This window comes from Eretmochelys imbricata, chromosome 6 (assembly GCF_965152235.1).
Source record: "Eretmochelys imbricata isolate rEreImb1 chromosome 6, rEreImb1.hap1, whole genome shotgun sequence".
Classification (NCBI taxonomy): Eukaryota; Metazoa; Chordata; order Testudines; family Cheloniidae; genus Eretmochelys; species Eretmochelys imbricata.
The window spans coordinates 381,553-397,126 of NC_135577.1; the positions used below are offsets into that span (position 1 = coordinate 381,553).

The window sequence follows — 15,574 nt, forward strand, 5'->3', positions numbered from 1 at the left end:
TGTTGTGGACTCACAGGCCTGTGTGCTCTCAGCTCCCCACGGTTTCCAGGGAGAACCCCTAGTGTGCCAGCCCTTCTCGAGGTCACCACCTCTTTGCCAGGGTCGAGCTGCAGACTCCTCCGCCCCTGGGACCGCTCGCTGCAATCCCCCGGGGGACCCTATTACTGCAAAAGTGCTTCTCGCTGGTCACACACTCCCAGGGGTTAACCGCCCCCCGAAACCGCTGCTCTCTGAGCCTTCAGCACACCTGGTCCTCGTCAATCCCACTTCGTTTTACTGCTCCCCAGTCACTTACTGCAGGAAGCGCCATCCACGGGGTGCAGTAGATCCCACCGCTACCACCAGTTGTCACGGAGTCCCCGGGCGATGCTCTGGAACTGCTCCCTACGAAGCCAGTCAGGACTCTGGGGCAGTTGCCTTTCTGTGAGCAGCCTGTCTGCAGGACACACAGCTCACCCGGCTTCCACCTTCCTGGGTCTGACCTCGGAGCATTCAGCATCCTCTGCCCCTCCGTGCGCTTTCCCCAGCGAGTCCACCCAGGCAGGCTCCTGGGGAAGCCAGAGGGTCCTGCACCCCAACTTCACAGTCAGACGTGACTCTCAGCCAGCCAGTAAAACAGAGGTTTATTAGACGACAGGGACATGGTGTAAAACAGAGCTTGTAGGTGCAGAGAACAGGACCCCTCAGCTGGGTTCATTTTGGGGGGACAGTGAGCCAGACAACCACGTCTGCTCTTCACTCCTTGTCCCCAGCCAGCCCCAAACTGACTCTCTCCAGTGCCTCATCCTCTGGGCTTTGTCCCTTTCCCGGGCCAGGAGGTCACCTTATTCCTTTGTCCTCCAACCCTTTAGCTCTCACCTTGCATGGGGGGGAAGGGCCAGGCCATTAGTTGCCAGGAAACAGGGTGTCGGCCATTCTCTGTGTCCAGACCCCTGCACACACCTGCCCTCTAGGGCTCTGCAATGATCATGCACCCTTATCCCACCACCGAGATACTTAAGAACTGCATCAGGGAAACTGAGGCACCTCCACTATACTCAGAGGAAACATTAAGCACAGTCCTGCTCCGTCACATTAATATCACTGTGAAATGTCTGTATTTAAACTACAGGAAGAATTATGGATACTCACTGATATGCTTTAAAGTGTATGTTGAAAGAAAGGGAGAAACAGGTCTCTCTCAGACAAGAGGGAAGGCAGCTATCTACCTGTCTCCAATGTACATGAAAACAATGGAAGCCCCGTTTACATAGGAATCAGCAGTGGGGTGGGAAGTTAACAGGAAGGGGAGAACAGGAGGGGATCATCCTGACTCTGGGGACAAAACGATGAGTTTTGGGAAACATAAGCAGAAGCAAAAAAACATTTTGGCATCTCTTACTGAGGCACCATGAGGTACAACACCCTGCAAGCCAATGAAGGTTGGGTCCCCTGGTCTGGAGCACTAGAGATCCTGATAACTTGATGTAAGTTAGGAAATTGCTTAGGCCAAGATTGTAACTTGCTCGAATTAAGTTTTAGTCACTTGCAAGTGTGTCTTGTTTTGTTTGTAACCAGACCCAGCCAGCTGGGCTGTCAAAGAAGTATCCGAGACACAGCAGAGAACATGAGTCTTTGTTGGCTGTGGCCATGCACGTTGCTCCATCCACACAGCAGGAAATTTGCCAGGTTGGTCAAGAGCTGCACTGAGACCAATCAAGTGAGCACTTCTTTGGGAAGCTGTCTCGCCTTGTTCCATCAGACATGGGGAGATATCGCCACCAACGAACGGGTGCTAGATGTCGTCACCCACGGCTAGATCATCCAGTTCATCTCGCTCCCCCTTCATCCCTCTTCAGGGGCCCTTCTCCCAGGAGCCTTTTACAAACAGAAATGGACTCGCTGCTCCAGCTGGGAGCCATGGAGGTGCTGGCTCAGGAAATCAGAGGAAGGGGTTTCTACTCCTAGTGTCTCCTCATCCCGAAGAAGAAAGCGGCGGGGTGGGGGGTCTTCAAGCCATCCTAGACCTGAGGAAACTCAACCAATACACGCACTTCCTCAGGTTCAGGACGGAAACGTTTGCCTCCACCAGTCCGTCTCCCTCCAGGCTGGATCGTGGCTCTCGACTGGCAGACGCCTGCTTTCCTATCCGCCATCCACCCGGCCCACAGCAAGTATCAGATTCATGGGGGCGTGTGAGCAGCCAGCCATCCAAGTACAGGTAGCCGTGAAGTCCCAGCTTCCTTAGATGCCCTGCCACCAGGCACTTCGTGAACACCCCTGCTGCCGCGGAGAGTCCAAAGGGCAGTAACCTGTACCGGTAATGGCTGAGCTCCCCTGTGGGTCTTCCTAGTTGCCTTCACGCTGGCATGCAGAGTCAGTGAGATCCAGGCCCTCACGGCTGGGTTGCTCTACACGTCACCCCACAGGGACAAGGTGGTGATGAGACCAACTCATCTCCCGGGTGGTCTCAGGATTCCCCTTGAATTCTTCCCAGAGCCGCACCTTTCTCCGGGGGAAAGAAGCTTCACACTCGAGATGTCTCCAGAACCTGCTCTACCCCCCGGACAGTGCGACAGATATTGCAACGCCAGGCCGTATCTTGGGGAACCACGCTAGGAAATCTATGACTGGTTTGTATGATTATCTTCTGCTCCATGGGGGAGGTTAACGGCTCCTCCAGGAACTAACACCAGTGTGGGGTGGTGATTACCCCGGGATTGTTAACAGCTCCAGAGAGCCACCACCCGCCGGAGAGGCTTGTATGGGCTGGCTCAGGCTAGGTTTTCCAGAGACTGAAGGCTTTTGTTATACAAGGCTGAGTTTATCCAGCCTGGTGGCCTCTTTCTGATCCAGCAAACGGACAGGACTTTTGGTCCAACAGGCCCAAGTAGTCTGAGGAAGGGTTGGGATTTTAGCCTCCCTGGTTGGGGGATTTCCGGTACATACAGTGTGCCTGTAAATCCATTTCTTGTCTCCGTGTTTTCCCTGGAGGCTTTTCTCCTGAAGAAGTGAGCTTGCTTTGGAGACACCGTCTGGGTCACTGGTCAATCGCTTGTCATGTCTGTGGAGAGTAACCACGGCACAGGTGCTGGCCTGATGGCAGACCGGCTGCTGGGGATATCCCAGTGAACTACAGGGGGCCACAGCCAAAAACCTCCGGTCAGACGGGAGTGGGTCACGGGCCCCTGCCCAGAGAGAGCTGACAGCTGGAGGCCTGAGACCCAAACAGGCATTTCTACAGCAGGCCACGGAGCGGATCAAAGGTGCAGTTACCCTGAGACTGTGCCAGACGGGACCCAGCTCTTCAGACTTTCTCCTCACCTCCTTTCACCCCAGAGACGCTCCAAGGGGATTGCTTGGCATGTCTCCAACTGTGACAACTGTACGCGAAGTGACTATTCCTTCTGGTTTTCAGCTCAGAAATTTCAGTTTAGATTTTTTTTCCCAAAATGTCAAAATATTCCACAGGAAAAATCCACCAATTTCTGACCAGCTCCATCAAAAACCCTTTTACCTGCCTAACACTTTGGAGAATTCTGGCCTTAAGTTTTTCCCTCTTCAGAGTCCAGAGATAAGATCAAGGCTGGGCCAAGAAGGAAAAATTAAAAGGGGATTTTTATGGGCACAGTAGCATTCGTGAAAGTGAAAGTGGATGAGAGTTGCAGCTTGTTAAATAGCCAGATTGTGAGATAACTACTGTCAAGATTTATTGACCACAAACTACCAAATATGGTATTGCTTGAATATTTTCCATGGTCTCGTGACTACGTGATTTGAGACGGGAGGTAGTGGGGTGGTTAGTTCGCTGATAGCCAATGAGGTAGCCGGGCTGGGACTTTCCACACTCAGTATAAGTACCGACAGACTGAACAGCGACATCAAACCTGGACCAGCCCCAGCGCTTCCGATCTTTACTCAGTCCTGCAGCTGCAGAATAGCCCTTGGCTCTCGGCGACTAAGGGCCTGGTTCTCGGCGGGTAAGTCAGTCCTCCTCCATGGGGGTGACCAGTCGCTAGATGAGAGAACGGGCCATGAGGGAGCAGCGTTGGCTAGTGACTAGAGCAGGAATGAAATATCTTGGGTTTCTCTTGGCTTTGACTTTAACTCGCTGGAGGAGTTTGGGCAAGTCGTCCTTGGGCCGGGGGCCGCTGGAAGAAAAGTTTGCCCTCGCGTCTGATGAGTGAACTTGGGCTGAACCTTGCCCCCTCCCCGCGCCCCCAGCCAGCCGGGGGCACCCAGCCACAGCCACAGGCAAGCGGGGCTTCCGTGCAGCCCGGCCCCGGGTGCGAGGAGGGAGATAGGAGGCGAGCGGCGGGTGGGGGAGGGAGGAGGGAGACAGGAAGTGGGTGGGGGAGGGAGGAGGGAGACAGGAGGCGAGTGGTGGGTGGGGGAGGGAGGAGGGAGACAGGAAGTGGGTGGGGGAGGGAGGAGGGAGACAGGAGGCGAGCGGTGGGTGGGGGAGGGAGGAGGGAGACAGGAAGTGGGTGGGGGAGGGAGGAGGGAGACAGGAAGTGGGTGGGGGAGGGAGGAGGGAGACAGGAGGGGGGCAGGAGGTGAGGACGTGAGCGGTGGGTGCATGGACAGCGGGTGGAGTCCCCCTTTTGGGATGCTAGCCCCGACTGCATCCCTTCCACCTGTGCTCCCACCCCTGGCAGCTGGAGCCCTGAGACCCCCTGCACCTGGAGCCGTAAGCCCCCAACCCAGAGAAGCCCTGAGTGTCTCCACCCCCCACGGCCGGAGGGACCCAGGGCTGGTCGAAGTCCTGAGACCTGCCCCCCGCACAGCTGCCCGGAGGAGCCCCAGGCCAGCCGCAGCCCTGCCTCCCTTCCCATCCCCTCCCCAGACCCAAGCCACCCAGATCCGCTTTTCATTAGTATTTGGACTTCTATTATGTCAAAGCATTTTTAAATGTACTTCAGAATTGTTATGCAGACAACCACGTTTACCGAAAAAGCAAAAGAAACAATAGTAAAAAAGACAAGAACGTGCAGAGCACCTGATCTGCATTTCTATTCTGTTAGGTCCAGTAAAGAATAGAGAGAACTGTGTGTGATTTTTATGATTGAGTCTGCAAAAAAAACCCCCCCAAATCTTACATAAATAAATCACAATGGTTTGGAGGTATATATGTGCATATTACTTTATTAACTTTAGGAAAATTAAATAATTTTAGGAAAAAGAGTTGGTGGCCGCACTCTGAGGCCACCAAAAAATTTGTTGCACGAACCCCTGGCCTAAGTTCCTGTTCACGCATCTTGGTGCAAAATTTGTGCCCTAATAGGTACAAATCTGCCCCCTGCCAGAGAGCTGTAAATCCCCTCCAAGGCCAAGTGCCCCTTAATCTACAGGCCCATCCTCTGCTCCTCCCCAGCCATCCTTTGTCATCGCTGCACACGGCAACTCTCCACCCCTCACCTCTCCCTGCAATGGGACCCGGCCAGTTACTGCTGTCGGCAAGTGGTTGTGTAACCCGCGGGCAAATAATGTGAGTGTGTGTGGGGGTGTGTACCCAGCACTGCCCCCTGCAGGCATCGGGGCTGTGTGTGTGTTTGGGTGTCTGCTTGCACAGTGCTGCCCCGTGGGAATTGATGGGGTGCACGTGGAATGCAGCCCCCTGGGAGAGGGAATCGGGCCGCGTGTGAGTGTTTCACATCCCCCTTTGTGGTCTACACAGAGGAGTAACAGTCACTCTTGTTACTGCACAAGTCACAGAAGGGGTTTGAAGATCTAGAGTTCAGACCCTGCTGACCACGTCACCGAAATGGGGCCAGACGGTGGCTTCAGCCCCAGGGGAAATAATGAGAAATGGCCGGTGACTTTTCTAGCCCTCTCCTGCCCCAGTGACGTGGCCACCTGTACTGAGACCAACAGCACAAGTCCCCACAGGGAGTTATGGGAAACGGTGCTTTTTGAGGAAGGGAAAATTGTGAATATACTGGGAAAGTTAGGGGACAAAGACAATGGACATACGCAGGGTGAAGGACGGAAGGCAGACACTTGTTGGTGTAAAAATCAGACCGAGTATTCTGGAAAAGTCCTACATTAAAACACACTTGAACTCCTAAACGAAGGAACGGATTACACTGAAACACCCAGACAGATCAGCCTCCCCCACAGTGATGTGCTGTGACCGGAGGGAAGATGTGCTGGGTTCTCAGGCCAAAAGAAGACGTTTCCCTGCCTGCCCTGAATAGTGACGCGAATCCCTTGGCCGAGGGGCTGGATCAGCCCCAGCGGGCAGTCAGATGCTGTCACAGAGTGTGGGGGAGTCAGGGCCCTACACCCCCCACTTCCTGCGATTCACCGGGACTCTCAGCCAGCCAGGAACATGGAAGGTTTATTAGGCGGCAGGAACATGGTCTAACATAGAGCTTGTAAGTGCAGGGAACAGGACCCGTCAGCCGGATCTGTCTTGGGGGGCGCGGAGCCCAGACCCTGATTCTGGGCCTCCCTCCGATTCCCCAGCCATCTCCAAACTGACATTCTCCATCCCCTGTGACCTTTCTCTCTGTCCCGGGCCAGGAGGCCGCCTGATCTCTTTGCTCACCAGCCCCTTCAGTTGGCACCTTGCAGGGGAGGGGACCAGGCCACCAGGAGACAGGGTGTCGGCCATTCTCTGTGCAGACACCATCACACTGGCCCTCTTGGGCTCTGCAACAATCTCACCCCCTGATCCCACTACCTGGATCCTTAAGAAATGCCTGGGGGAAACTGAGGCACACACACAGTATTCAGAGAAAACCTTAAGAACATTTCCACTTCGTCACATACGCCCACAGACGCCCCTCTGGTTCTCACTCCGCTCCTCTCTCCCCCCAGCACAATGCGGCGCTTTCCATGGGGGCACTGGGCCGCATTCCTGATCTCCGCAATCCAGGCCACCCTGGCCAGTGCCCAGGGTGCTGAGAGAGGAGGGGTAAGTACCCAATACCCCCCTGCTCCATCCCCACGCCACCCCACTGCTCCTCTCCGCCCTCCCTCCCTGCCCCTCCCCCCTGCTCCATCCCCCCCTCCCCACTGCTCCTCTCTGCCCCCTGTCCTGGGTCCTGCCCCCTCCCCCCTCTTCTCTTATCCAGACCCCCAGATCCCTCCCTCTCTTCATGGGCACCATGAATTCTCTCATTTCGTAGCTTTCGAGGGCTGGACTCTGCAGCCCTAGAATTACGGCTTTCGGGGTTGTAAGAAGTGACACGAAGTGATAATTAAAAACGATCCTTCCCTGTCCCTGGCAGGGCCCCAGTGAGGAGCACGTGACAAACGCTGCGGTACCTTTGATCTACTTCGGCTCTGTACTTGTCATAGCCCTGCTGGTGGCGGTCTGCGTTGTCGTAAGTACCTACTCGCCGGTCCGGACTCTGCAGCGCCGAGCCGGACAGATGAGGCTGAAAGTATCTGAGACAGCCCAGCCTCCACCCCGACCCCCACCCCCCGCCAGCCCAGCCCTACCCCCCCAGCTCTGCCGGTGCCCCTCACTCCCGAGCCGCAGCCCCCCGCTAGCCCAGCCCTGCCCCCTCCCCAGCCCTGCTGGTGCCCCCCACTCCCGACCGGCAGCCCTCTGTCCCCCCTCTCTAGGCTTTTCTCAGGGCTAATCTCCCAGGGCTTTTGTCTCTGTGTCTGGTACCTCCTTGTTCCTGAATGTCTCAGGTTCTGTCTCCGGATTGAAACTTTTCCCAGCAGTGTGTCAGTGTGAACGCAGCCCCATTCAGAGCTCTCTGACCCCGGCTAAATCTGTCCTCTTCCTATGCGGCAAACGGTCCTGGTTTTCACTGTGAAAATCTGGTCACCCTGCCACAGAGGGAAGAAGAAACTTTGTCAGCCCAATTGCAGAGTCTTCCATGAGAATAAAACACTAAAGATGATGGAAAATGTCATTTTACTTTTGCTAATGGAATTCCTCTCTCTTCCTCTGCCCGCCACGCCAACGGGGTGTGAATTCAAGAATTCCACGAACAGCCAAAGTCATGGAAACAGGTCCCAAAATCCACCTCCACACTCTAACCGTAGTGTCAACTCTGACCCTCCCCGAGACTCATCCAGCTCTGGCAATAGTCAAGTTCGAAACAGAAAAAAGAATTCACAGGCGGAGAGAAAGTTGGAAAAGGAAACTACGGAAGAGGAAAAGGCAGCTGCGGTAAGGGCTTTGTTTTATAGGTTCGAAGTAACAGCACATCCCTGGGCAGGTTAATCAGCAATGCCCTCAGCTGCCTCTCTAATGGTGGTCTGTTGCTTCTTCCCTCCCCCTGCTCCAATTCCAGTTTGCCAGATGATGGCAGATGCAATATAAGCCCCTGCCTAGATCTCTGGCTCCTGGAGTCATGTGATGACATTGGAAACTCAACCCTCATTAAAAATGACTCACTGTCCAAAAAACTTGGTGAAGGCAGAGTTAAGGTGGCCCAGTGCTGCCTCGTGTCCTTCGCAAACATGGGGAGTGGCTGAATTTAAACCTCTGGAAACCAGGAAATGTAAAGTGTGACACCCTTAACTCTGCCCCTCTCACAGCCCCCCATGTAGGAACAGGGATATGCAGGGGTCTTGCCCTTTCTGGGGGGAGGTCTGAGCCCCTCTCCTTTCTCCCCATGTGAGCCTGGATCTGGGGAAGCCCTGCTCTTCTGGGGGCCGGGGGGAGCCGAGAACAGGCCTGCTGGGAGCATGCCGCAAGAACAAACTGCTGAGACTGGGGTGGGGAGCTGAGAACGGGCAACTTGACCCACATCACAGGCTCTCCCGCACTGGGGAGGGGAACACCACTGCAGGGATTGGAGCGGTTCACACATCTCAGAGCCGTTGTTTCAGGCTGTATCATCTCCTTGGGTTGTTGCAACCCCTCCCAGCTTGGTATTGTCTGCAAACTTTAACAGTGTACTCTCTATGCCATTGTCTAAATCAGTGATGAATATCGTGACCAGAACCAGACCCAGAACTGATCCCTGTGGGACCCCCATTCGATTTGCCCTTCCAGCCTGACTGCAAACCATTGAAAACTACTCTCTGGGAGCGGTTTTCCAGCTATTTTTGCACCCACCTTACAGTAGCTCCATCTAGGTTGCATTTCCCTAGTTTGTTTATGAGATGGTCATGGGAGACAGTATCAAAAGCCTTACTAAAGTCAAGATAGACCACGTCTACTGCTTTCCCCCATCCACAAGGCTTGTTACCCTGTCAAAGAAAGCTGTCATGACTTGTTCTTGACAAATCCTTGCTCACTGTTACCTATCACCTTATTATCTTCTAGGTGTTTGCAAATTGATTGCTTAATTGTTTGCTCCATTATCTTTCCGGGTACAGAAGTTAAGGTGACTAGTCTGTAATTCCTGGGTTGTCCTTATTTCCCTGTTTATAGATGGGCACTAGTGTCCCGGGGTCCCGGGCGATGCTCTGGGACGGCTCCCTACAGAGCCAGTCAGGACTCTGGGGGAGTCTCCTTTCTGTGAGCAGCCTGTCTGCAGGACACACAGCTCACCCGGCTTCCCCTTCCTGGCTCTGACCTCGGAGCATTCAGCATCCTCTGCCCCTCCCTGCGCTTCCCACAGCGAGTCCACCCAGGCGGGGTCCTGGGGGGGCCAGAGGGTCCTGCACCCCAACTCCGCAGTCAGACAGGACTCTCAGCCAGCCAGGGAAACAGAGGTTTATTAGACGACAGGAACACGGTCTAACACAGAGCTTGTAGGTGCAGAGAACCAGACCCTGGGGGGCAGTGAGCCAGACAACCACGTCTGCCCTTCACTCCATGTCCCCAGCCAGCCCCAAACTAAAACTCCCTCTAGCCCCTCCTCCTCTGGGCTTTGTCCCTTTCCCGGGCCAGGAGGGCACCGGATTCCTTTGTTCTCCAACCCTTTAGCTCTCACCTGGCAGGGGGAAGGGCCCAGGCCATCAGTGGCCAGGAAACAGGGTGTCGCCCATCCTCTGTGTCCAGACCCCTGCACATACCTGCCCTCTAGGGCTCTGCAATGATCATACACCCTTATCCCACCCCCTAGATACTTAAGAACTGCATAGGGGAAACTGAGGCACCCCCACAATATTCAGAGGAAACATTAAGAACAGTCCCGCTCCGTCACATCTCTCCCCCCTTCGAGACCGAACTGAGCGGGGTCACTTTTGCCGGTGACCTGGGGAACTTCGAAGCCACCAACGTTCCCATGGATGCCCCAGCATCTTTCCCATTCCTTGGTAGGAGTTACACCAGGCCCTTCCAGTTTCACGCCCTCCCTTAGGTCGGGGGTGGTCAATAGCATTCGCAGGCCACATGTGGGAAGGTTAATGCGGCCCGTGCCCTTTGGCCACCCCAAAACCCCCGGGGGTCAAACTGTGATCGGGTCTTCTCCCAGCGCTCCAGTCTGGAGAGCTGCAATTCGGGTTCTCTTGGTTAAGAGCCCCATCTTCCCCCATCTTGACCTGGGCCACATACTGTTCACTTACAGAATCAGCATGGAGACATCCCTTTCTCCACAACCTTGTCACCCCAACAAGCTGGCCAAACACAGCCACTTGGTTAGAGGACTGTTTAACTTTCTTAACAGCTTTCACTCCATCTGAGACCTTCTCAAAGCTCTCCACGCTGGATCCTTCAACAGGAAAGTCAGTGGATCCATTCACAAACAAAAATTTCTGGCTGTTAGGAACTGAAACTTTCTTGATTAAATCACTTTCACACCCTTCAGTTGCAGTAAACTGCTTGCAAAGACTCCATGAGGAGGGAGAGCAATACAGTGGTGCATAGACAATCCAGGAAGTTTTTGGAAAGCGTAGGGGACAATTTCCTGGCGCAAGTGCTAGAGGAGCCAACTAGGGGGCGCGCTTTTCTTGACCTGCTGCTCACAAACCGGGTAGAATTAGTGGGGGAAGCAAAAGTGGATGGGAATCTGGGAGGCAGTGACCATGAGTTGGTTGAGTTCAGGATCCTGACGCAGGGAAGAAAGGTAAGCAGCAGGATACGGACCCTGGACTTCAGGAAAGCAGACTTCGACTCCCTCAGGGAACGGATGGCCAGGATCCCCTGGGGGACTAACTTGAAGGGGAAAGGAGTCCAGGAGAGCTGGCTGTATTTCGAGGAATCCCTGTTGAGGTTACAGGGACAAACCATCCCGATGAGTCGAAAGAATAGTAAATATGGCAGGCGACCAGCTTGGCTTAATGGTGAAATCCTAGCGGATCTTAAACATAAAAAAGAAGCTTACAAGAAGTGGAAGGTTGGACATATGACCAGGGAAGAGTATAAAAATATTGCTCGGGCATGTAGGAATGATATCAGGAGGGCCAAATCGCACTTGGAGCTGCAGCTAGCAAGAGATGTCAAGAGTAACAAGAAGGGTTTCTTCAGGTATGTTGGTAACAAGAAGAAAGCCAAGGAAAGTGTGGGCCCCTTACTGAATGAGGGAGGCAACCTAGTGACAGAGGATGTGGAAAAAGCTAATGTACTCAATGCTTTTTTTGCCTCTGTCTTCATGAACAAGGTCAGCTCCCAGATTGCTGCGCTGGGCATCCCAAAATGGGGAAGAGATGGCCAGCCCTCTGTGGAGATAGAGGTGGTTAGGGACTATTTAGAAAAGCTGGACGTGCACAAGTCCATGGGGCCGGACAAGTTGCATCCGAGAGTGCTGAGGGAATTGGCGGCTGTGATTGCAGAGCCATTGGCCATTATCTTTGAAAACTCGTGGCGAACCGGGGAAGTCCCGGATGACTGGAAAAAGGCTAATGTAGTGCCAATCTTTAAAAAAGGGAAGAAGGAGGATTCTGGGAACTACAGGCCAGTCAGCCTCACCTCAGTCCCTGGAAAAGGAGGACTTTAGTCATGGAGCAGGTCCTCAAAGAATCAATCCTGATGCACTTGCATGAGAGGAAAGTGATCAGGAACAGCCAGCATGGATTCACCAAGGGAAGGTCATGCCTGACTAATCTAATCGCCTTTTATGATGAGATTACTGGTTCTGTGGACGAAGGGAAAGCAGTGGATGTATTGTTTCTTGACTTTAGCAAAGCTTTTGACACTGTCTCCCACAGTATTCTTGTCAGCAAGTTAAGGAAGTATGGGCTGGATGAATGCACTATAAGGTGGGTAGAAAGCTGGCTAGATTGTTGGGCTCAACGGGTAGTGATCAATGGCTCCATGTCTAGTTGGCAGCCGGTATCAAGTGGAGTGCCCCAAGGGTCGGTCCTGGGGCCGGTTTTGTTCAATATCTTCATAAATGATCTGGAGGATGGTGTGGATTGCACTCTCAGCAAATTTGCGGATGATACTAAACTGGGAGGAGTGGTAGATACGCTGGAGGGGAGGGATAGGATACAGAAGGACCTAGACAAATTGGAGGATTGGGCCAAAAGAAATCTGATGAGGTTCAATAAGGATAAGTGCGGGGTCCTTGCACTTAGGATGGAAGAATCCAATGCACCGCTAGAGACTAGGGACCGAATGGCTAGGCAGCAGTTCTGCGGAAAAGGACCTAGGCGTGACAGTGGACGAGAAGCTGAATATGAGTCAGCAGTGTGCCCTTGTTGCCAAGAAGGCCAATGGTATTTTGCGATGTATAAGTAGGGGCATAGCGAGCAGATCGAGGGACGTGATCGTTCCCCTCTATTCGACATTGGTGAGGCCTCATCTGGAGTACTGTGTCCAGTTTTGGGCCCCACACTACAAGAAGGATGTGGATAAATTGGAGAGAGTCCAGCGAAGGGCAACAAAAATGATTAGGGGTCTAGAACACATGACTTATGAGGAGAGGCTGAGGGAGCTGGGATTGTTTAGTCTGCAGAAGAGAAGAATGAGGGGGGATTTGATAGCTGCTTTCAACTACCTGAAAGGGGGTTCCAAAGAGGATGGCTCTAGACTGTTCTCAGTGGTAGCAGATGACAGAACGAGGAGTAATGGTCTCAAGTTGCAGTGGGGGAGGTTTAGATTGGATATTAGGAAAAACTTTTTCACTAAGAGGGTGGTGAAACACTGGAATGTGTTACCTAGGGAGATGGTAGAATCTCCTTCCTTAGAGGTTTTTAAGGTCAGGCTTGACAAAGCCCTGGCTGGGATGATTTAACTGGGAATTGGTCCTGCTTCGAGCAGGGGGTTGGACTAGATGACCTTCAGGGGTCCCTTCCAACCCTGATATTCTATGATTCTATGATTCTATGATTCCTTTCCCTAGGGCTTTTCTATGCAACAATTCACCCCTCACAGAAATTCTGCCCTTACCCTCTTCACCTAGGGCTTGCTCTAGAGGAACACTTTCCTGAGCAACAACAGACTCTTTCTGGGTCTCCCTTACATCCAGAATCACCTCTGGCCCATCTGGCGGATTCCTACACAATCCCCTTTGAGGCAAACTCACAGACTTCCTAGATAAAAGGTCAGAAGCATTCTCCTTCCCTTTGCCACACACAAGTTCAGGAATCTTTTCCTTCTTGCTACAGGTTTCCACACCCTCAGTAGGTAACACAATCAAATCACCTTTCTGCTCTCCTTGTGGCCTGGCTAGGATCTCACCCTGATTAGACAGAGTTGCTGCACCCTTTCCCAACAACACACTAGCAACGGGCAAAATACAAGCACCTGAATTGTCTGGTCTCTGGGATTTTACCCATAGACCCTAACTGGATGCGACCTAGTTACAGGGCCATTCTCCCGAGCAGACACAAACTTAGGACCATTCCCTTCCTGGGCTTTAGCTGAATCCAGAACCAGCTCTGAGACAACGGCACGACCCTCGGCCATCACAGGCTGAAAGGCCCCTTCTGCCTGCTCCACAGACCAAGAAGAGCCGGACACACTTTCTCCTTTCCCAGACACACAGCTTGGGATCTCATTCCCCTTGTCCCAGCACACAGGGCTGGTCACAGACAACTGCTTGGAGACCAGGGTTGCTCCCTCCATGGGCAAGTCAATACCCCTGACAGACACAGACACGTTTCCTTCCCTGTCCCAATTCTCCACCCAGCTAAGAGGTAAGGTCCAGGGACTCTCATCTTCCACTCTCCTCGCCTTCCCACCCTGCTGACTAGACACAGCCATCAGCTCACAAGGCTGCCTAGGCTCATCCAGGCTCCTTACCAAGCACCTTGCCACTCCCCACAGATCCCCTGCCCTGCCTGTGTCTCCCCCCACTCAGCTGGGGTCTCAGCTCCCACTGTGCTCAGCGCTGCCCTTGCTGTCCCAGTGGGGGTAGGCAGCGAGCTCCCTGCTTTCCTCACAGCATCAGAGCCAGCGTGAGCCCCCTCTCCGGTGTGCAAGGGGGCAGGGAGCATCTCTCTGTCCCACCCAGCCCCAGGGGTCTGGTTACAGGCAGGCAGGTAGCCTGAGCCTAGCTGCTCCTCCCCACCGCCAGCCAGGTCATCTGCATTTTCACGGACCATTTCCCTCTCCACCGATTGGTTCCCTGGATTCAAATTCAAACCCTCGGCTGTTACAGGAGCAGGGCCTGGATCCTGTCCAAAGAGACACAGTCACCCCACAACAGGGTCTCGCAGCTGATATGCTGGAGAAGCCCAACGACCAGCCAGCCCCACCCCTCCTGGGTCTGCACAGGGATCTGGGCCATAGGCAGGGCGAGGGGCTTCGTCCCTGGGACCCTCACCCAGCTCACACAGGCCCTCGGCATCTGAGGCTGCACCACCCAGGGCCTGACACCAGTTCTCTCTGTCCCAGGATCTCGCCACCCCAGGAACGTCTCCCCATTGACCATCACCTCCCGCTCCCACTGGGGGTCCGAGGGGCCTGGCCCCAGGAAACTCCACACAGACAGATAGGTTGGGACCAGGAGTGGGAGCTTGTCCACTTCCCCACCCATCTGGCTGACGGAGTCTGTGGCCTTGGGACCCAGCAAGGGAGCTAGACACCGGGGCTTTTCCGCAGGGTCCCCCGGTTCAAATCGCCAGCCTGCTCAAAGGCAGTGAGGTGGCATCTACATCCCCCCCTCCTTAACCAGGGGCAGCAATTTAGTCTCGAGGCTCCCTGCGGAACTGGCCCCCCGGGGTCTATCCCCACTCACCCCTGGGGGGTCCCCTAGGCCTCTCCACTCCCCCACTGCCAGTTCATGCTGCTGGTGCTTCTGCCGCTCTTTCTCGGGCTCTCGCTGTCTCCCACGGTCCTCTTGCTCTCTCGGACTCAGCTCCAATACCGTCTGTCTCCGATCCCCCGATGGGGAACCCGATCGTGAAGACCCTCGTCTGGTCGGGGACAGGAGTCCTGGCGATGCCTGGCTACTACTCCAGCTGCTCCCAGATCCTGCTGTAGCCCCATCTGGGGTCAGGAATCTGTTCCTTAGAGCGGTCATCCTCCTCCAGCTGCACGATGAACTGTGCTTTGGTGAACTTTCCAATGCTCAACCCTCTCTTTCTGCACAGGGTTACAATGTCCTTCTTAAGGAGACGGGGACAGGCCATCACTCCGCTCTTCCCAAGTTGTTGTGGACTCACAGGCCTGTGTGTTCTCAGCTCCCCACGGTTTCCAGGGAGAACCCCTAGCGTGCCAGCCCTTCTCGAGGTCACCCCCTCTTTGCCAGGGTCCAGCTGCAGACTCCTCCGCCCCTGGGACCGCTCGCTGCAATTCCCCGGGGGACCCTGTTACTGCCAAAGTCCTTCTCTCTCCCAGGGCCAAGCCACA

The 15,574-nt window shown here is 54.3% G+C and overlaps 1 protein-coding gene across 1 annotated transcript in view; it reads left to right on the forward strand.

Moving 5' to 3' along the window:
- The first annotated feature begins 3,882 nt into the window (after positions 1-3,882).
- The window catches only part of LOC144266887 (uncharacterized), a 31,507-nt gene continuing 19,815 nt past the window's right edge, over positions 3,883-15,574 (forward strand). Inside the window, exons 1-4 of the mRNA XM_077820440.1 lie at positions 3,883-3,959; positions 6,802-6,898; positions 7,215-7,310; positions 7,922-8,113. Of these exons, the coding sequence (XP_077676566.1) occupies positions 6,806-6,898; positions 7,215-7,310; positions 7,922-8,113 (381 nt within the window). The 5' untranslated portion in view covers positions 3,883-3,959; positions 6,802-6,805. The remainder of the gene's footprint in view (positions 3,960-6,801; positions 6,899-7,214; positions 7,311-7,921; positions 8,114-15,574) is intronic.